General features: G+C 36.9%; 1 protein-coding gene and 1 pseudogene across 2 annotated transcripts; both read right to left on the reverse strand.

The window, feature by feature from the left end:
• Positions 1 to 2,678: 2,678 nt before the first annotated feature.
• On the reverse strand, positions 2,679 to 7,044 carry LOC139973941 (uncharacterized; annotated as a pseudogene).
• Positions 7,045 to 14,340: 7,296 nt separating this feature from the next.
• Positions 14,341 to 22,086, reverse strand: LOC139973622 (uncharacterized). Of its 2 annotated transcripts, XM_071980433.1 has the most exons (3): positions 21,759 to 22,083; positions 17,607 to 17,745; positions 14,341 to 16,887 (listed from the first exon to the last, which is right to left on the reverse strand). In XM_071980433.1, the coding sequence occupies exon 3, from the start codon at positions 16,837 to 16,839 to the stop codon at positions 14,758 to 14,760; it is 2,082 nt and encodes a 693-aa protein (XP_071836534.1). In that variant the 5' UTR covers positions 16,840 to 16,887; positions 17,607 to 17,745; positions 21,759 to 22,083; the 3' UTR covers positions 14,341 to 14,757. The 2 variants fall into 2 exon arrangements, with proteins under 2 accessions (XP_071836534.1, XP_071836535.1); XM_071980434.1 differs by lacking the exon at positions 17,607 to 17,745 and having other exon boundaries at positions 21,759 to 22,086.
• Positions 22,087 to 23,199: the final 1,113 nt, after the last annotated feature.

The raw sequence follows: 23,199 nt of genomic DNA on the forward strand, positions 1-23,199 counted from the left end.
ACGTAAGCAGTTCGTCATAGTGGTTATTGCTGGAAGTTCTCGGCATTAAAGGGCTAAAGAGTTTTACGGAGTTATGGAGTCATAAACGAATGCGAAGCCAATAAATTGCGGTGACTTTACTCTTGTTCGAAACCGCCCATCATTTTTCGTCTTGCCACGACCGGTACAATATGAATACAAGTAAGTGGGCCTGAAAAATGGTGGAATTGAGCTACGAGAAGAGGGGTGACAGAGGAGGAAACAAGGGGCGATGGAAGAGGGAAGGGGGGTGAGCAGTTGAAAGGTTAGTCATATCCTTCCTGAATGTTAAGCCCTTGAGGTTGAATGGTGCGCAGGCGTTGCATCCACAGTATCTCTCTGCTGATTCGTACTAGGTCAGGACGGCTACCTGAGGATTCAATCCCCGGTAGGGAAATGCCATCAATGGTATGGTTGGGAAGGTTAAAGTGTTCTCCAACCGGGGTCTCATTCTTCATGGTGTTTACTGTGGATCTGTGACCATAGAACCGCTTCTTTAGGCTGGTTTTGGTTTCACCAACATATACTGGATGCCGAAAACTCTACTACAAGAGACCAGATATATGACATTAGAGGTTGTGCAAGTGATGTGACCCTTAGTCTTGTGTGTGAGTTGGATGCTGTGGCTGGTGACGGAATTGGATTCAACAGTGTAGTGGCTGCATACGATGCATCTCGAGGTACGATCACATTTGAAAGTACTATTTTGTGTTTAACCTGCTAATTAACCTATCTCTATTCTTTGCTTGTATAGTTCACATGTGGAGATAAATCATCACCGAAATCTGGATTTAGAATATGTTAATGAGCTAAATGTCAACTGAAACTGGTATAAGTCCAAGGAAATTGACTTCTAACGATTTAATTCGACATATCATCGATTTAATCTAGTAGATGTCGATTTAAATTGACATAAACCGATTTGTTTTACATATCATCGATTTAAATTGGTATATGTCGCTTTAAATCCGTATATGTCGATTTAAACTGGTATAAGTCGAATTAAATTGTTATATGTCGATTTAAATTGACATATACCAATTTGTTTTACTTATCATCGATTTAAATTGGTATACGTCGATCCAAATCGATAATATGTCGAATTAAACTGGTACATGTCGATTTAAATCGATAATATGTAGAATTAAAATGGTATATGTCGATTTAAATCGGTAGAAGTCAATTTAAGCTGCTGGAAACTGGTATAAGTCGAAGGAAATTGGTATATGTCGATGTAAATCGGTATATGTCGATTCCCCACGATTTGAGACTGATGGCCCGCCATACATGATATGGAGACCTGTAGGTGCCATCACGATAGGTCAAGATATCATCTATCATGTTGGAAGTAAGTTATGTCAGTTGAACACTATTATGTTTTAGGGGGATTGGAAAGTGATAGATTTAGTGTGCAAGTCAAATGGAACAATTAATTGAGGTACGACACATTTAATTTGCAGTTAGATTCCTGAAACAATGAGTGTCTATTGTTGTGCATTATGCCTCACAATCAAAGCCATTCGCTCTGAATGTATGTAAATTCTAATAGGTATTACTTTATATATTTATCTTTTTCCAAGTTATATGTTCTAGTGACATAACTTCGCTATTAACACCATAATAGATTGCTAAACGAACTCTTTATTTCCTTTCCCGTCTTTTCGACCAATGAGAAGTTTGAGAAGTAACCTACCATGTCATCTTGACGAAGGATTGCTCAGTCACCTGAAGTTGGTTTCGTATTTGTAAGGATCTCTCTTTACTACGCGATTTGCAATTTGACGCTAGAAGTAGCTGGATGCATTTGCTACATATTCTCTCTCGCCATAATGGATATGCACTTTGTATCTAATATATGTAGCATGTAATGTATTTTTTGTAGAGAGGTGGACAAGGAATTAATTTTGCGGTCCGTATTAAAATGTTGTAGGCCTACACATACCGAGGACCTCACACTGTGAGGTTGTGCTTGAACTCACATGACAAAAATACAGATATACTGTATATGGCAAATAAAGGTTGTATAGACATGAACATTCTCTATGTATGCTATATTGCAATATCCTAATAAAAGTAGGTCCTTTGCCTTATGTAAATTCCCTTAAGTATACTGTTTTGGTTTCTGAAAGAATTCTAACGGGATGCATGTAATTTGCACGCTACCCGCACCTTGTCCACCCTTTGCATTAGGGCGTAACAGAAAATATATCATGAATAAAATACACTAGTATGTATGCATGCGTTTACACCGATATAACTAGCTAAAATGGAAGGAAGTAACACTTCCGAGAACAGGACGATATAAAGGCAAAAGGAATAAGGGGGCCTCAAGCCGAAAAGACATCAATAAGGTCTTGAGGTTACAAGACAAGATATCCAGGGGGCAAGTAACTTAGGCTTCTTTATAACCAGCTAACAGCAAAGATTGACCAGTTAACCGGCTCACAAGAAAACTTACCCGATTAACTGTCAAAATTGCATCCGTTCATCCTACTTTTAGCCATGGAGAGAGCAGTTTTCTTCATATTATTTTTGTACAGTTTCTACCACCCCCCGCCCACCCCAACTGCGGACGCCTATGCACAAACAGTTAGATATCAGAAGTACTCAAACACAAAAGGAAACAACTGTACATATATTTATATATAAATATATATATATATATAATTAATATTATTATTAGGCAAAAACAGAGAAATAAGATATGACATAATTGACAAATAAGGAGTATCTTTTTTTGGAATTACATAACACATCCTTCTTGTTGACCCTTTATTAACTGTTTAGCAAATAGTGTCATCTTCACACTCATATTCATATGTAAATATTTTCTTAGTATGTGAAAATCATGAACCAGCGGATTTTGCATGCAATCAACTAGCAATTGACCAATCAAATGACCAGAATACAATTAGGTGTTGTATAAAGATGCATATTAACTAGCCATATCCAAATACCTCGCCCGGTGGGAATGTTTTTCTTTTAAGCAAAACATAATAGAAATTATTAAATAAAAGAAATTGCAAAAAGTTACTATAGATTGACGATACATTCCATTGTACATGGCAATCTTTCTGAGAATTTTGTAAACAGGTCTGCCAAGCTATGTATAAAATGGAACAAAACTACGGTTTGACTTGATGTACAGTTATACTATGACTCAACTGGTTTAAACCATTATAACAGAGGGATGCATTTACTTTCAACTGAATGGTAACTCGTCATCATGACATGACAGTTTTACATTTTTCAATGAATATAATTAAAGCGCATTGTGCATCATGACAACAGTGTGTTGAATATGACAGCATGTTTGTGCATTTACATGTCAAACTAATGGAAGAACGGAAAAAGGGGGAGGTGGGATGGGAGGGGGAAGCGACCATTAAAAGGTGGCCACAACATGACATTCACAAGATTTATAAAGAATTATGTCAGACGATTAGGGTCACCTTAATTAGATACGTAAAAGAAGTACAGACAGTATCAGAAACTTGTTTCTTTAAACAAATGACAATGAATAAGAGTAAATTGGATGCCTTATTCGGGATCATGAAGGATAAAACAACCAAATGTCTGCACGGACAAGTATGAACACTATTTATACAACTTCATATTGGAATGCAACTTGATCGTAAGGTAATGAATTCTTTTCGAATGACTTTCTACTCTAAATAAGAAAGACTCAACTTGACGTAATTCTTTATGTCTTTATATAAACTATTTACACAGTTTCATAAAGGATTGCAACTTCATCACAAGCACCCCTTTCGTACGCACTTATTTTACCAAAGCTATCGCAAAGATATATTGTCATAACACCCTCTTTGGTCTGCTGGCACTGGAGGGCAGAGGGTGGCTTGGGTGCATTCCCTATTTTCAAAACATTCAAAGCCTAACACTCTATAGTATTTCGTGTTGTATTGTTTAAGGATCCACACTTCTTCGTGAATATTTTCACCGTCTTTGATCCAGGTTCCCTTCCAGAATATAAACACATTCGCATCGTCTTTTGTGTGGAATCTTACTTTTACTTTACATGCATTATATAGTTATATAACCAGTGTAACATGTTTCTCCCCGAATCACTTAAAGAACGGAGAGGTCCTAACGAGTTTCACATAAAAGAGTTAAGCATAAAATAGAAGAATACGGGAAACGAGTTCAGCGATTTAGCTGTGTTACCATCGACAATCCTGTAAGCCATCTGATTGTACAAATCAAAAATATTCGGCGAGCATATTCACACAAGAGGAAACAAGAAAAGTATAAAACACGGTACCATGATTTCACATAATTATAATGCATAAAGGAATCTTTAAATCATTGTTGAAAAATGCAGTGTAAGGTTAAAACTATCAAAAAACTTTACATAACTGGTATACAGGCGCATAACAAGCCTTCAAATTCTAAGGTGATCAGAGCCAATATTCCTCCATTTGAAAAGCCAGGGAAGTAAAGTTAGTAGATACATGTACAGATAAATGAGAGTGGTCTAATGGGAAGGGCCTAACGGGAGGGGTAAGAAACTTTTGTTTCTGTATATAAGGGGACGATATGCAATATTGTGCCAGTCTCCAGGGACTTTAAGTTGATCTCACACTCTCACTGAATTGGTTTTCATGGAACCGTATCAACTTTAATCTGTGAAAATTAACGACAAAAGAAACATAAATACGTAATAGTACTTTAAGGTAGGTACTTTTCAGCTTCTCCTATCTCTAATGGAGATGCTGTGTTTTTAGGACGGCAAGCTAAATGCCAACCGGCAACGCACAAACCCTTTTGACTAGAAGTGTAAATTCCTGAAGCAAGGTTAACTTACTTAAGAAATCTCTTCCCATGATTATAGTACCATTACTGAGGGAATATACTTATGAGAAGCATATCACACCCGTGCTAGTAGCCTAACCAGTATGCATCAATGTACCCACTGTAATGACTATGTATATTTAAATCTTGCTATAATGTGCTACTTGTTTACAGTAAGGCCCTCTCCTGTAGGTGGTTATATTCCCAACATCATTGCAAAGATATATTTCCATGCATTCATTACCTGTCTCTTTGCACTGGAGAGCAGAGGGGGCCTTGGGAGCATTACCTTTCACATATTTTAAATCACCAAGCACTATCCTGTCTTTTGTGTTGTATTCTTTTAGGATCCAGGCTGCTTCTTCAGGATTATTACCAGCTTTGTTCATACTCCCCTTCCACAATATAAACACGCACGCATCACTATCGCTTGCTCTATAATAATAAGAATTGGGGTTAGCAATTTTCTTGCAATGTAAAATGTCAGTTTGGGTAATATTCAACAATTCTTTCGGTGGATCTACATGATGTAGGATATCTTTTAGAGATTCTTCAGTGTAGTGGTGTTGTCTTAATCCACCATCTAGTATGTAAAATAGGTGGTTATGACAAACACGTATGGAATCTACTAACGAGTCAGCAGAGAAGTTTATGGTTTCTATAGGCTTGTTTCTGTTAGGTGGTATCTTGAACACATTGATAAGTGGACTACAATACATGTTCTTGTCGCCCTTCAAAGGTTTTTTGGTGAATATTAACAATTCACTTCTAGATGAAACGAATGCCATATCAGTTATAACATGTTCTGTGAGTGAACCATACCTATATCCTTTGCATAATGAGGCACATTTAAACTCAACGACATATGTTCCAAGTCCGATAAACAAACTGTTCTGTACCATGGATCCGGTTAACCTAGCACCGTCCAATACCTCATCATTCCATTTATAAGGTCTGAGTTCTTCGACTTTCCCAGTATTAATCGTAACCTTAGCGACGTACAAATATTTATTGCGTTCCTCAAAAGTACACAAGTAAATGACATTAGCTTCGTCACTGACTGCCAGTTTACTCTGATGATACTGTATCCCAATGTGTTTATCTGGTTCTTCACAAGGAGAGAAGGCAATTTCATGCTGTGATTGAGGTTTGCTCCATTGAAATGCTAAACTATCAACTCTTAGAGATTCAAAAGCATGTGTAAGATCTGATGACAAAGACATCAGCTCCCATGGGTTATTTTCTCTTATGATTTTACGTGTTATTTCTTGTGTGGTTTGCATTCTCTTAATCCAATCATCAGCTGACTGGACTCTGGACTCGACAGGTTCAATTCTTGCAGTAATTTCTTCTAGCAAGTCTTGTTTTTGTTTATTATAGATCTTTCGGATTGCATTGATCCTTTGTTTGCATTGTTTAGTACTTTCTGTTTCTATCTTTTCCTTAGACTTATTAAGTGCTAACACACCCACATTCCCGTCTCTCTTGTAGCCGACTGCTTTCTCCAGTTGAGGAACACTGTTTTCTAATAAACTATTTAGTTCTTGTTTACAGTCATCTAATTGACTTGTGGCTTCTGTATACTCATGTTGTGGCTTGGAATGTAAAACGATTGTACAATCTCTACAGATCAGTTTGGAACAAGTTTTACAGTAAAACTGTAACTTCTCAGAAGTATGTAGTGCACAGAATGGAGACCTAGCAGTTTTCCACTCTTGCTCAAAATTTGGATCATTTATTTGTTTTAAAGGTATTACTGAATGGGATTGCAAAAGTGGAAACAAAGCATGATGACTTTTACACTTTGAACAAATGACGAAATTACAATCAACGCAAAATGCTACAACTTCCGGATTCTTACATGAGTCACATTCTGATGCTCTTTTCTCCTTACTGGCCAACGTATCCAACAAATTTACTTTTTTCAGCCAGATTGATATGATGAAAGTTAGTCTGCAAACCTTTCACTCCGGCCTCTGGTAAAGTACAAACTTTCCTGCAGGTTGGACATGGTACTTCGTTGCCGTCTTGTTTTGCAGCATACTTCTCAATACATTCTTCACAGAAGCTGTGGATGCATGGTAGCATCTTCGGTGTTTTGAATTGGTTCATGCATATGCAACAGCTGAGGAAGTCCTCGCTCAAGTCTTTGACCACTTTACCAGCCATAGCGATGTTTATACTAAGCAAAGAGTCGGCGGGATCAAATGATTGGTTGTTCCTGCAAAAGATTAATGATTGACTGTATGACTAGATGACGTTGCGTGCAAGATCATTCTTTATTATATTTTCTCATTTAAAGAAATGTTCTATTAATTCTGAACTTATGATTGAAAGTTCTTCTTTTATGTATTTTTCTCATCTTCTTTTTCTACTCACTAAGCCCACGAGGGTATTTGGAGTATTCTAAGCCACAGGTATTCATAGCTTAAGTCTATTCGTATGTATTCTAAGCCACATATATATTTATAGATTAATCCTATTCGTAAGTATTCTAGGCCACAGATATTCATACCTTAAGCCTATTCGTATGTATTCTAAGCCACAAATATATTTATAGATTAATCCTATTCGTAAATATTCTAAACCACAGGATAGTAATAGATCAATCCTACTCGTCAATATTCTAAGCTACAGATATTCATAGTGTAAGCATATTCGTAAGTATTCTAAGCCACATATATGAATATGCCTTAGCTATGAATAAGTATTCTAAGCAACAGATATTCTTAGTTTAATACTATCCGTAAGTACTCAAAGCAACAGATATTCATAGATTAATCCTTTTGTAAATATTCTAAGACACAGATATTCATAGCTAAATACTTTTCATCAATATACTAAGCCACATATATTCATAGTTTAATCCTATTCGTATGTATTCTAAGCTACAGATATTCATAGATTAATCCTATTCGTAAGTATCCTAAGCCACAGATATTCATAGCTTAAGCATATTCGTAAGAACTTTAAGCCATATATATTAATAGATTAATCCTATTCGTAAGTATCATAAGCCAAAAATATTCATAGCTTAAGTCTATTCGTATGTATTCTAAGCCACAGATATTCATAGCTTAAGTCTATTCGTATGTATTCTAAGCCAGATATATTTATTGATTAATCCTATTCGTATGTATTCTAAGCCACATATATTCATAGCTTAAGCCTATTCGTATGTATTCTAAGCCATATATATTTATAGATTAATCCTATTCGTAAGTATTTTAAGCCACAGATATTCATAGCTTAAGTCTATTCGTATGTATTCTAAACCATATATATTTATAGATTAATCCTATATGTAAGTATTCTAAGCCACAGATATTCATAGTTTAATCCTATTCGTATGTATTCTAAGCCATATATATTTATAGATTAATCCTATTCGTAAGTATTCTAGGCCACAGATATTCATACCTTAAGCCTATTCGTATGTATTCTAAGCCACAAATATATTTATAGATTAATCCTATTCGTAAGTATTCTAAGCCACATATATTCATAGTTTAATCCTATTCGTAAATATTCTAAACCACAGGATAGTAATAGATCAATCTTACTCGTCAATATTCTAAGCTACAGATATTCATAGTGTAAGCATATTTGTAAGTATTCTAAGCCACAGATATGAATATACCTAAGCTATGAATAAGTATTCTAAGTAACAGATATTCTTAGTTGAATACTATTCGTAAGTATCCTAAGCCACAGATATTCATAGTTTAATACTATTCGTAATTACTCAAAGCAACAGATATTTATAGTTTAATACTATTCGTAAGTATCATATGCCACAGATATTCATAGCGTAGCCTATTTGTAAGTATTATAAGCCATTTATTCTTATTTATTTGACATTCAATATAGTGTGTTGTGAACAAATAAATAAATGAAATGAAATGATGAACCTTACTGGCTTTCATTCATTATAATGAATGATATGCATCGATATATGTTTCTATAGATAAAGTGCAATCAGGTCGGATATAATGATTTAGTTCTGAAATATGCTAAAACTTGGTGTGATAAATATAATAACTACAGTAAGATACAAAGGAGGCGTGATGTTTTATATACTCATCATTCAAAGGTTGTCTCCTTTTCCCCCGGTCTGTAGGACACAGGAGAGGTTGTCTCCCGTTTCACCGGTCTGTAGGACACAGGAGAGGTTGTCTCCCGTTTCACCGGTCTGTAGGACACAGGAGAGGCTGTCTCCCGTTTCACCGGTCTGTAAGACATAGGAGAGGCTGTCTCCCGTTTCCCCGGTCTGTAGGACACAGGAGAGGTTGTCTCCCGTTTCACCGGTCTGTAGGACACAGGAGAGGTTGTCTCCCGTTTCACCGGTCTGTAGGACACAGGAGAGGCTGTCTCCCGTTTCACCGGTCTGTAAGACATAGGAGAGGCTGTCTCCCGTTTCCCCGGTCTGTAGGACACAGGAGAGGTTGTCTCCCGTTCCCCGGTCAGTCGGTTTATAGCTCTTTCATAATATATTTATCAGTGATATAATATCCGAATATATTTCGCCTATTATTTGCATGAATAGATTTCTTTTATTTTCTTTACCTAATTATAATATGTATAAAAGTAAGTGGGCCTAAAGAATGGTGGAATTGAGCTACTAGAAGAGGGTGACAGAGGAGGAAACAAGGGGCGATGAAAAGGGGGGGGGGGTGAGGTTAGTCATATCCTTCCTGAATGTTACGCCCTTGAGGTTGAATGGTGCGAAGGCGTTGCATCCACAGTATATGCTGATTCGTACTAGGTCAGGACAGCTACCTGAAGATTCAATCCCAGGTAGGGAAATTTCATTAATGGTATGGTTGGGAAGGTTAAAGTGTTCTCCAACCGGGGTCTCATTCTTCATGGTGTTTACTGTGTATCTGTGACCATAGAACCGCTTCTTTAGGGTGGTTTTGGTTTCACCAACATATACTGGATGACGCAAACTCTACTAAATACAAGAGACCAGATATATGACATTAGAGGTTGTGCAAGTGATGTGACCCTAAGTCTTGTGTGTGAGTTAGGTGCTGTGGCTGGTGACGGAATTGGATTCAAGAGTGTGGTGGCTGCAGACAATGCATCTCGAGGTACGATCACATTTGAAAGTACTATTTTGTATTCACCCTGTGAATTTACTTGTCTGTATTCTGTGCTTGTATACTTGTTCATTCTGTTACTATTATTTGGCATTCAGTCTCTGAAGAATATCCTGATAGGATCGAAACGTCAGGCCCACTTATTTGTACACATTCTCTTACGCAGGCTCTTTAGTGTATAATCAGTTTGCTAACAGTTTTGTTTTATATTTATTCTAATTGCAATATGGTCGATGCCCAGTGGAATGACATGAAAAGAGCTACAATGAGACATAATCGAATGTGGGGTGAAGATGGTTAGTGGAATGCTGCGATCTCCGTAGACTACAAATAACGCATTTTTACACTGCATTTAATACTATGAATATGTTTCTATGTTCATCTGTTCGTACGTACGGTATGTGCTAGACTTAGCTATAGCGCCGCACTAGGAGCTGTACATTATAAATACTGCGTGCATTCCCTATATAAGGGCGTATACAATGTTTGTAGTTACGCGCCCAAACCAGTTTTGTCGGTTTTGGCGTTCCATATAAAAGGATTCTGCGTTCACCGGAGACTAAAACGAACGCGTATTTAGAGCAAATAATATAACCTAGAACGTCTCCCACATCGTCAAATTAGAGGGCAAAATCGGACTTCCTTTTAACACTAACATTGGTTCACCTCAAGGAGATTTTTTATAACTTATCTAGCCAACTCTTTGAAATCAGATGATTATTATATCGATGCAGTTATCCTGCCATTACAGTTAGTTGATCATGATTAGGCTACAGCACTACCACCACTAATTCTTTTTTCAAAGTAGACCAACAATACGCTGATGATATTTCTTGGACATCAACTGGTCAGCATATACTGCAAGATATCACCTCAATCCTTCCTCTCTTTCCTATCAAAACTCTAAACAAAACTTGATTAATGCAATACTCTGCAATATGACAGATATGACATAGTTATCAAATACTCTTCACCTTAATTCTCTACTACATCTCATTTCCATTCTCCCTTTTCACTTTTTATTTCCTCATCTCATTTTCGTTCCCTTTCTTATAGCTGAGAACAGGCTCTTCTCTCCCAATCCCTCTTCAAACCTAATATTTACTTCTCATCTTACATCTCTCTCTCTCTTTCCACTCTTTTTCCATCCGCTTTTCATGACTTTCTCTTTGCCAAAAAATCGACTCATAAAAAAGAATATAGTAACATACAGACCACTGAACGAAAAAACCGCAAGCAACCGTTACTCCTCACTTAATAAAATAATTTACTATATTCAAAAATATCAAGCGTAGGTTGCCCTAGCCCCCCCCCCCCCACCCTACCTTTTCAATGAAGAACCCACTCTCATATAGTATTTCGAATAGGGTTATACCTATATCATGGTAATTATGGAAAACACCGTGTTCTAAAAATGGAAGCAGTTAATAATAAATCCTACGGTTTAACTGTTTGTGGTTTTAAGATATCATCTTTCTTTGTCTTATAGGTTTTGTTTTCAGATAACAATATATCCTAATATTTTCATAACGATAAAGGTAGGTTGGCGTCAACAAAGTCCACCATATCTAGGTCTCTCAGAATCCACAGAGAAGTGGGATATATCACTGTTAAAGATCCATATCTTGTTTCGCGAATATGGTGGGTGAAAAAAACTGATGTTTTAGATTCCAATTTCTGTGTGTAGGTATTTGTATGTATTTTAGATCCTCCTGCAAGCAGGAACTCGCGAAGAAGACTCAAGCTAACCGAAGTCAGTCTCTTACATTCATATTAAACGTCCATGAGTATATGAATTGTCAATTGTCAACAACTCTGTAAGTAGACGACATACATTACTCTTGGAGTGACTCGAACCGGGGACCGTTTGAAAGGAAGGCACCGGCGTTAACCACTGAGCTAACACTCCACAATTCTATTTATCAAACCTGAATATATTTTCCGTAGATATATGCAAGTTGTAGAGAGTCAATCCTCTGCCTTCCTTATGACCAATGGATGTATATAAAGGCATAAGCCTACATTGTTTTCAGATTTGGTATACGTTGCTGTTAGCAACAAAAGGTTTTAGTGAATTGATATGTTCATTAATTTAGGAAACCTAGCTGACATTGTGTTTCTAATTTAATGTTTTGCTTCCCCTGATGGCTGTTGACTTGAGAACAAGTAGATTTTTTTTTATTATTAACGTTATTAGAACGAATTGTCGTTCTATCGGTATGCAAGCTTGATTGGAGAGAAGAGATAGTCTCGGAGCTGGGGAACAATTAGGGATCGGGAGAGTGGGTGGGAGGGGGGGGTGGGGTTATGAGATCAAGAATGTTTATCTTTCGGAAAGTAAGAAGACATGAAAAAGAAGACCCGCGGTGACTTCCGAAACATGATTGTCTATCGTCTGCAGTGACCGAATATAGCAAATATTATCGTGCAAACTGCGTAGATATATCCCTGCTATTTGGGTGTACGTATATATACATAACAGGACTAGTGTTGTTGAATCAGTTGAATCACGGAGAGATGAGCTGAACGGGAAAAGATGATTAGAATTACAATTAATGAGAGAAAACAAGACAAAGGAACTTTTGTTTAGAAGTATTGGTGCTGCACCATTGATTACATTGGAAACTTGAGTCGATACTCGTTCCTTCTTATACCATATCATCACGAACGTCATCTTATAAACGCACCCCCACCCCCTTCCCCCCACACACACCCCCATGGATACGCGCATGACCATGAACGTCATATTATTAAGTTGGATTTCCACTGAAACACACGCAATCGAGAAGGAATACACAGAATTACCGGGTTGTAATCAGGTGATTTTATTTCTCAAAGTTTTGTAACACTAAACCAATATGTCATGGAAGCAAACATATAGTAGGCGTAGAAACCACCACCACCCCCTCTCCCGGCCCACTCACCCCTCGTGAAGTTTACGTATACTGGATGTACGAATTACAGGGCCAGCAAAACTCCAAACTAAATCATCGTAGCACCCTCCATTTTACCAAATTTCTCAAAGTAGAGAGGCCAACCCTCCCTTTACAAAAATCCTGAACTGCAAGTTCGATTTCTGTGTAATTACTGTTAATTGGATATTCAACTTGAAATTAACTTATAAAACAACAATCCACATTTGTATAGAATTTATCGGTTACTTTACACACATCATAACTATTTTAAGCATGATAACATTTTATTTTTAGAATAAAGAAAAGCACAGACAGATCCTTATGGTTGTCGTACTAAAAAGTTAAGCATATAACAACAAAGAATACGAAAAACGAGGTCAACGATATAGGTGTGTCACCATCGAAAATCCTGTAAGACACCCGATTGTACAATTAAAAAGTATTCAGCGAACATATCCCAACGAGAAGGGAAAAAACCTAAAGCACCGGAAAATGACACCATTTTTCTGTAACACTGCCAATATGAAGTCATGCATGCAAGCAAACAAAAAGCCATTATACTTGGACCCCCCACCCCACCCCACAAATATATGTGTGAATTACAACGCCAAGAAATGTTATTCGTTAACTGCAAGTTCAATCTCTATGATTAGAAACTCAGCTTCATTTAACTCATTTAAAACCACAATCCACTTTTGTGTGGAATTTTACTTTAACTATAAACATGTAATATATACTCATTTTTTCACTGTGTATTTCCCGAATAACTAAAAGAACATACAGATATTAACGATTGTTTACAAGTTCGATTTTGTTTATAAGCTAATTACTGCGAATTGGAAATTCAACCTTAAATTAACTCATTAAATCAACAAGCCACATGCGTAGGGAATTTTACGTTTACCTTATATATTACATGATATAATTTTATAAAAATCTTCGCATCTCTTTTCGAAAATAGAAAAGCTGCGTCACCATCGACAATCCTGTCAGCCACCCCCGGTTGTACCATTTAAAAGAATTCAGTGAGCATATCAAAACGAGAAGAAAAAACCCGTAAAAAACACGGGAAAATGACACAACTAGTCTGCAACACTAGTATACCAATATGAATAAAAGTTAGGCATAAAACCGAAGCATATATACGGAAAAAGACTACATCCTCTATATAAGCAATCCGATTGTAAAAACAAATATCTTCGCGAGCATATTCACACAAGAGGAAACAAGAAAAGTCTAAAACATGGTTAAATGATTTCACATAATTACAGGCATATAAACCTTTAAATCGTTGTTAACAATGTTATTATCAGGTTATGTAAATTTATCCAAACTTTCATAAAACTACGAAACTGGTATACAGAAGCAAATCAAGCCTTCGCATCATTAGGTTGTCTAAACCAATATTCCACCATTTGAAAAGCCAGGGAATAAAGTTAAATTAACGCATATAGATGAAATAGAGTGGTCTCATGGGAGGGGCTTAACGGAGAGTATAACTGGAAGATATGCAAAATTGTGCTATCTCCGAGGACTTTAAGTTTATTTCAGGCTCACACTGTATTGGTTTTCATTGCACCGTATAAACTTTACCTGTACAAAATTAACGACAAAGAAAAATAATTACGTAAATAAGTACGTTAAGGTAGGTACTTTTCAGTATCTCCCATTTCAGTGGTCTAAATTGAGATGCTGTGTTTTTAGGACGGCAATGGTGTACCAGGCACCGCACCGACCTTTTGACTACAAGTGTCAAATACTGAAGCAAAGTTAACTTACTTCAAGAAATCTCGTCCCGTGAAGTTTATATAGTACGTACCAATACTGAGGGCCAATTATGAGAAGCATATCACCCCCGTGCTAGTAGTCTTTCCAGTATTATATGCATCAACTGTAATGACTATGTATATTTAAATCATGCTATAGTGTGCTACTTTTTGATAGTAAGGCCCTCTCCTGTATGTGGTTACTTTCCCAAGGTCATCGCAAAGATGTATTTTCATGCAACCATACCCTGTATTCTTGCACAGGAGAGCTAAGGGGGCCCTGGGAGCATTACCGTTGACATATTTTAAATCACCGAGCACCTTCTTGTCTTTTGTGTTGTATTCTTTTAGGATCCACGCTGTTTCTTTAGCATGTTTACCAGCTTTGATCATGCTCCCCTTCCACAATATAAACACGTTCTCATTATCGATGTCACACTCTTGTATGTGTTCCATTGAATGATAACCAAAGCTATTATGAAAAATGTCAGCTTTGGTATTATCCATCTCCCTGCAATGTAAAATGTCAGTTTGGGTAATATTCAACAATCCTTTCGGTGGATCTACATCATGCTGGATATCTCCTGGATTGCCACTAGCCCGAATTTTATCGTAGCGGCATTGTCTTAACCCGCCATTCAGTATGTAAAAAAGGTCTCTGAAACAAATACATATGGAATCTACTAACGAGTCAGCAGAGAAGTTTATGGTTTCACTAATCAGTAGGCATGAGTTACTCGGTAAACTGAACACATTGATATGTGCATTACAATACATGTTCTTTTCGCCCTTCAAAGGTTCTTTTGTAAGTATTAACAATTCCTTGCTAGATGAAACGAATGCCATACCAGTTATAACGTGTTCTGTGAGTGAACCATACCTATATCCGTTGGATAATGAGGCACATTTAAACTCAACAACATATGTTCCAAGTCCGATAAACAAACTGTTCTGTACCATGGATCCGGTTAACCGAGCACCATCCAATACCTCATCATTCCATTTATAAGGTCTGAGTTGTTCGACTGTCCTAGGATAAATCGTAACCTTAGTGATGTACAAATATTTATTGCGTTCCTCAAAATTACACAAGTATATTACATCTTCTTGGTCACAGACTGCCACTTTACCCTGGTGATACTGGTACCCAATGTGTTTGTTGGGTACCCCACCAGGAGGGAAGACAAGTTCATGCTGTGAATGAGATTTGCTCCATTGAAATGCTAAACTATCAACTCTTAGAGATTCAAAAGCATTTGTAAGATCTGATGACAAAGACATCAGCTCCCATGGGTTATTTTCACTTATTATTTTACGTGTTATTTCTTGTGTGGTTTGCATTCTCTTAATCCAATAATCAGCTGACTGGACTCGGGACTCGACAGGTTCAATTCTTGCAGTAATCTCTTCTAGCAAGTCTTGTTTTTGTTTATCATAGACCTTTCGGATTTCTTTGATCCTTTGTTTGCATTGTTTAGTAGTTTCTGTTTCTATATTTTCCTTAGACTTATTAAGTGCTACCACACCCACATTCCCGTCTCTCTTGTAGCCGACTGCTTTCTCCAGTTGAGGAACACTGCTTTCTAACAAACTATTAAGTTCTTGTTTACAGTCATTAAATTGACTTGTGGCTTCTGTATACTCATGTTGTGGCTTGGAATGTAAAACGATTGTACAATCTCTACAGATAAGTTTGGAACAAGTTTTACAGTAAAACTGTAACTTCTCAGAAGTATGTAGTGCACAAAATGGAGACCTAGCAGTTTTCCACTCTTGTTGAAACTTTGGATCATTTAATTGTTTTAAAGGTATTACTGAATGGGATTGCAAAAGTGGAAACAAAGCATGATGACTTTTACACTTTGAACAAATGACGAAATTACAATCAACGCAAAACGCTACAACTTCCGGATTCTTACATGAGTCACACATCGATGGTCTTTTCTCCTTACTGGTCAACTTTTCCAACAAATTTACCTTTTCAGCCTGATTGATAAGATGAAAGTTAGTCTGAAAACCTTTCACTCCGGCCTCTGGTAAAGTACAAACTTTCCTGCAGGTTGGACATGGTATTTCGTTGCCGTCTTGTTTTGCAGCATACTTCTCAATGCATTCTTCACAGAAACTGTGAATGCATGGTAGCATCTTCGGTGTTTTGAATTGGTTCATGCATATGCAACAGCTGAGGAAGTCCTCGCTCAAGTCTTTGACCACTTTACCAGCCATAGCGATGTTTATACTAAGCAAAGAGTCGGATCAAATGATTGGTTGTTCCTGTAAAAGAATGATTGATTGAATTTCTAGATGACGTTGCGTGCAAACTACTTCTTTATTATACTTTCTCATTTCATAAATGTTCTATTAATTCTGAAATTATGATTGAAAATTCTTCTTTTAGGTATTTTTTTATCTTCTTTTTCAGAGAGTTTATACTCACTAAGCCCACGAGGGTATTTAGATAACTTTTTTCACATCTGTTATTCTTATTTATTTAACATTCAATATACTGTGTTGTGAATAAATAAATTAATGAATATGAAATGAAGAACCTTACTGGCTTTCATTCATATAATGAATGATACGCATCGATTTATGTTTCCATAGATAAAGTGCATTCAAGTCGTATATAATGATTTAGTTCTGAAATATGTTAAAACTTGGTGTGATAAATATAATACTACAGTAAGATACAAAGGAGGCGTGATGTTTTATATATTCATCATTCAAATGTGGTCTCATTTTCCCCCGGTCTGTAGGACACAGGATAGGTTGTCTCCCGTTTCCTAGGTTTGTAGGACACAGGAGAGGCTGTCTCCCGTTCCCCGGTCAGTCGGTGTATAGCTCTTTCATAATAAATTTATCAGTGATATAATATCCGAATATTTACTTTGATCAGCTAGTTTATCCACAAACAAAAGTCGAATTAGAGCTTAAAGGATTTACTTCCCAAGTATCAACTACAGTACTCATGTAAATATCACTATCTTACTTACCAACAGGATTTGCGTCTTTCTAGTAACCGAGAGATGATGCCAGGATGAGGGCCTTCTTTTTAAATTGAAGTGCTCCGGCCTACTGTACTATATCGCTCAATTGTGAAAACGTTGTACACACGCTGTGAAAGCCATGCCACTGCAATAAAGTATGATAAATATAAATAAATTTATATAAATGTATGCAAGGGCGTAGGAACCGGGGGGGCTGGGGGGCGCAAGCCCCCCCCCCCAGTGAAAAATATGGGGGGCGGAATGTGTGTTCCGGCACCTCGGAATTAGTGGGGTGGGCAGAGGGGAGGGGGCGGACGGGGATTTTGCAGAGGGGACGATTGGGGCCGCTGGGGGGAGGGGGCAGGGTTGCGGAGGCTTGGTCAGTTGGGATAGATTGGTGTGGTTTTACAAGTCAAATGTGTGTTCCCCAAATATCATGATGCGCAAATCCCTTACCCCAATATGAGTGTCTTATGTCACTACAGTGTGAAAATCAACCTTTACTCCAGAGCATTACAAATCCCCAAATTACACAAAATAGAGCAGGCCACCGGATTTCACGGGAACGATCGATAACTGGAAATGGCTGAACCCTATGGAACGCGGAAAGGGTCAACACGAGGCGCCGTCCACTCAGAAATGGTCGTTGATACACAGACCGTCTAATCAGAGATTGCCGCGCAAACACACCCAACTTTTCGGGAACCGCCCATTCAGAAATGGCCGTTGACTTAGAAACCGTTGCGACTGAGAAATGGTCGCGATTCAGAAATCGTCCATTCAGAGATCGTTCACTCAGAGATCGTCGTCTCAGAGATCGTCCATTTGAGTGACAGCCAAACTTGCATATTTATATCGTGGGAGGGGCGTGAACTTTTCAATCACATAGTCGAGGTGCATCGACCGTTCGCACTCGTTCATTGAATTTTCAATCACAAATTAAAATAAATCAAAACGATGATATACAACTCGAGGAAATTGTGAAAATCGGTTTCAACAACAGAAGAACGGCAGATTTGCATGGTTGCAGTGAATCAACTGTTATAAAAGGAGGCGTGCTTCTTTAGGCCTCTGGAAAAAAAAAAAAGATGGATCTTTCGTAATACAAACCTAACGTTAGTATGATTAGTGTATGAGTACGGTGCTGGTATTCCTCAGCTTGGGGCCATTACCTAATAGTAATACTAGACTTGACCCTCATATCATACTCGGTTGTTTTGATCCATTTCATTCAGTATCGGTTCGTATTCAACCTTCAGGAGTTTGTGCATGTCGAGACGACGTACAATTTAGCCCATTAGTATTTTTAATTAATAATTCGTGATTACCAGTTGTAATTTTCCCAAAAAATTATTGATTTGTTGGTATGAATTATAATTTTGCTGTAATGAAATACTTGTTTTAATGAAATATTACTTGTTAAAAATGAGATATTACTCCATAATGATGAATTATTAATTTGTAACAATTAATGTCGTATTAATAAGTACCACAATGAAGAATTTTTAACATGCAATTATATACAATTTTTTATTTCATACGAATTGTAATTTCTTTAAGTGATTATTGAATTGTTAATACAATTTATTTGTTTTAATGATATACCATTACGTACGGTATGTCATGAAACGTTACTCGGTAACAATGAATTTACTAATTCATAATAAGGGATCATTAAGTGTTTTCAATGTTTTGTAAATTTGTAACAGCTAGTGGAATTACTATTGTGTTATGCCTACAGTATTTCATAGTTACAATTTATTAATTCATTATTGTAAATTAAAAATTAAATGTTAACATTTGTAGTTACCAGGGTTAACATCTATGGTCATCATGATACACATCACATTTTTACCATTGCCAAGAACATGTTTATTTTGATGCTCAGTTACTGAATGCATATAAGTTAAGTCATCACTTTCTTTTATTTTGACAAATGCTGAGCACATGGAAGGTCAAATCTCGGTCAAATTGTTTAGACCAATGACGGATGTTACTATTTTCCAAATTAGTTATTTCTGTTTGTCTATGAGTTGCCTGTTTCCTTTCGAAGTTACAAGAATTTTCTTCGGCATTTTCGACCCCCAACGTGTGGATTATTTCTTCCATCTTATTTCTTTTGGATTCTGGAAACTTTCATTGCATGTGGTCTTCGGTGTACCGAGACGAAATTACTCTCTAGGGACGACTTGAATGAGGCGGGAACAACAGCGTTCTACTGTAACAGCTCGGTGTGCGTTACTGGGCGGGAGCACAGCCGGTAAATAGTCGGCGCCCACTTAATTCATACGTATATAGCCATTGTAAAGGGAGGACGAATTCTAAGTAGGCGCGGCTCAGCATCGACCGGCGATTTGTAAGTGGATGATTTCTGAGTCAACGGCCATTTCTGAATGAACGGTTTCTGTACTTCAACGGCGATTTCAAAATGGGCGGCTGTTGCATTTGAGCAACGATCTCTGAGTGGACGGTCTATGAGTGAACGACCATCTCTGAGTGGACGGCGCCTCACGTTAAACGGCAATTTATAAGTGGGCGGCTGCTTGCATTTGAGCGGCGATCTGTAAGTGAACGGTTTCTAGGTGAACGACCATTTCTAAGTGGACGGCGCCACACGTTGACCCTTTCCGCGTTCCATAGAACCCCAGGGATGACAAAACTTTCTATAGACGAAGCCAGATGATCAAGAAGTTGGGAACGCCTTTGATTGCTAATAGTCGTGGCCAATTCAAGTTTGCATCAAAATTCTAATTTGATACGAAACACCATCCATTCAAGGTTATCTGGAATGGCCTAACATCATGCCCTCATACCGCATGATGATACATCTATTGTGTTATTGTTGATGATGTTATTATACTGATAGAATTAGGGACAAGGATTGCTTTATTGGTTTCATGCTTTTCCTAAGAGCCCTAAGTACAAATTTTCAAAGGACCAATCACTAATCAACATGCTAAAGAAACTTTTCTTGTAATTCACTATAAGCTGTGAACCTTTGAGTACATGTTTTGGCCAAAACCTTTCAGTACACGCTAAACTTTCAGTACATGTTTTGAGACATTAAAATGGAAGAGGAGGCTACCAGTTTTGCTTGGATTAGCTTGATTGGAAATTTGGATTGATAATTCAAGAGTGTACATTGTAATCTTGTTAATCAACAATTGTTCAGTTGAATTTTCTGGTTCAATCAGCTTCGATTATTATTGATATAATTATCAGGATGTTTTGCTAATTGTTGTTAAAACGTTGTTAAAAGTTTTGGAAAGAGTTTTTACAGTTTTTAAGAGTTTTCCAAGTGTTTAAAAAATGGCTTTGGAGCATATCTCTTTCGAAGAATTTGATGAATAAAGAGCAAAATCGATAACTGGAAAAAGTGTAATGCGAGTTACTGTAATGCGAGTTACCAGACTTTTCCGCCCTTCATACCACATCTGAAGTTGTTTCATATTTTCTACTGCTGATATATAAACATCGGTAGAGTAGATATCTTGTACATGAATGCAATTGAATAAATCATTCTTTGTTTGAGCACGGTGCAATTTTTTACCGGTGTCAATTTTTCAGGTGTCCTTTTCCGTAATGCGAGTTACCGATATTTGGAAGCCCACCATACGTTAAGGCGAACAGAATTATAATTCTTGATAATTTCATATTGTAGCTATGAATGTTGGATATAACACCACAGAAAATTGAGGAGCTACACTAACCCATATTCAAGCCACAGCACTTGGTTTATTAAAAATAAACAGGAAAAAGTGTAATGCGAGTTACCATCGAATCGCCCATATATATATATATATATATATATATATATATATATATATATATATATATATATATATATATAAATATATATATTTATATATATATATATAAATATATATATCTATATCTATATATATATATATATATATATATATATATATATATATATATATATATATATATATATATATATATATATATATATATATTATTTATTTATTTATATGGTTAGTGCAAATTGAATCAAACAATCGCTGTCGAACAAATCATCTACATCTGTTAAGTTGCACTACATAATTATATTCCAGACAATTTATTTATGCATCAGAAGAACCATCTATCTCAGTAATAGTATTAGTATATAACGTTACTCAAAACAAATGTACTTACAAAGGCAGTACTTGTCTATGGTTCGACGTAAAATCTCCCGGAGAATCTGAAATGCAGAATTTAATGGAAAGTTCAACTGAGAAAAAAAGGTATTGTTATAAATCTGACTCCGAGCAAAATGCCACGTCACTTTCCTAGCGATGGATTATTAATCAGTTTCACCCAAAGTTACGAAGTTCTTGTAACGTATTTGTTTGGAGATGCACTCCATTTTCGTCTTCAGCTGACTGGACTTAATATTTCGTTGGTACGATGTTTATATGGTATCATATAATTTAATATTAACAGACATAAAGAGCAATCAGATATTTGCCTTCAACAAAAGTAAACAATTCTGCAGGCTACGTAAACATGTACATTGCCGTTTTAGTAGATATAACTGTATGTCAAAATAGCATTTATGCCGGCTATAACGATATAAATCTCTAGTTATTCATTAAAACAAATCTTTATCAATTCCCCAGAGCAAAGCTAATGTTATCTCGTGAATACATATGAGTGTGTTCGTAAGTTAGACAATATTCAAACTATAGGCATACTTGTAAGGACCTTTCTTATGCTATGTGTATTATTGAAATTGTACTGTTATCGATATCAATATACAAGGGATTGTAGTTTAATTGGGGATGTGTTTGAGATACAAAGCTGTGTGTAGTGAAAACATAGAATGAAGATAATACACGTAGGTCTAGGCCTATTCCGTCTATCAGAGCACACCAAACTGGCAGGTTTAATATATAATCCCTTTGCAGTTTATAAAATTAGGCAGAAAACCCAAATTTTTCAAGATTCTTTGACAAGAAATGAATTCACTCATACGCCTTTCCCTGGTTCGTAAGGTATAACTAAGGTAATGTAGGGGGGACCTCTAGTTTGTCCGTTTCCATGCCTACAATAAAGGTACAACAAGATAACAGTATGCATGTAAACAGGAACATATTACTTGTATATGTACACATTCTGGTCTTTGTCTATGTTAATTCTGTAAAAAGATGTTAGGCTATCCTTCCCAGACTGGATTTTTCACCGTATTCGTATTGCGTAGCTGCCGTATTGTAGTTGTGGTGTGCCCCCCCCCCCCCCCCCAAATAAAACTATATTTTTGGCCTTTAATTGCATGAATAGATTTCTTTTATTTTCTTTATCTTATTATAATATGTATACAAGTAAGTGGGCCTGAAACATGGTGAAATTGAACTACCAGAAGAGGGGTGACAGAGTAGGAAACAAGGGGCGATGGAAGGGGGGGGGGTGAGGTTAGTCATATCCTTCCTGAATGTTAAGCCCTTGAGGTTGAATTGTGCGAAGGCGTTGCATCCACATTATCTCTCTGCTAGGTCAGGACGGCTACCTGAGGATTCAATCCCCGGTAGGGTAATGCCATTCATGGTATGGGTGGGAAGGTTAAAGTGTTCTCCAACCGTGTCACATTCTTCATGGT

This window comes from Apostichopus japonicus, chromosome 9 (assembly GCF_037975245.1).
Source record: "Apostichopus japonicus isolate 1M-3 chromosome 9, ASM3797524v1, whole genome shotgun sequence".
Classification (NCBI taxonomy): Eukaryota; Metazoa; Echinodermata; class Holothuroidea; order Aspidochirotida; family Stichopodidae; genus Apostichopus; species Apostichopus japonicus.

Excerpts from the sequence above, each read along its gene's own strand:
- LOC139973622 (XM_071980434.1), bottom strand. The coding sequence starts at position 16,839 with ATGGCTGGTAAAGTGGTCAAAGACTTGAGCGAGGACTTCCTCAGCTGT.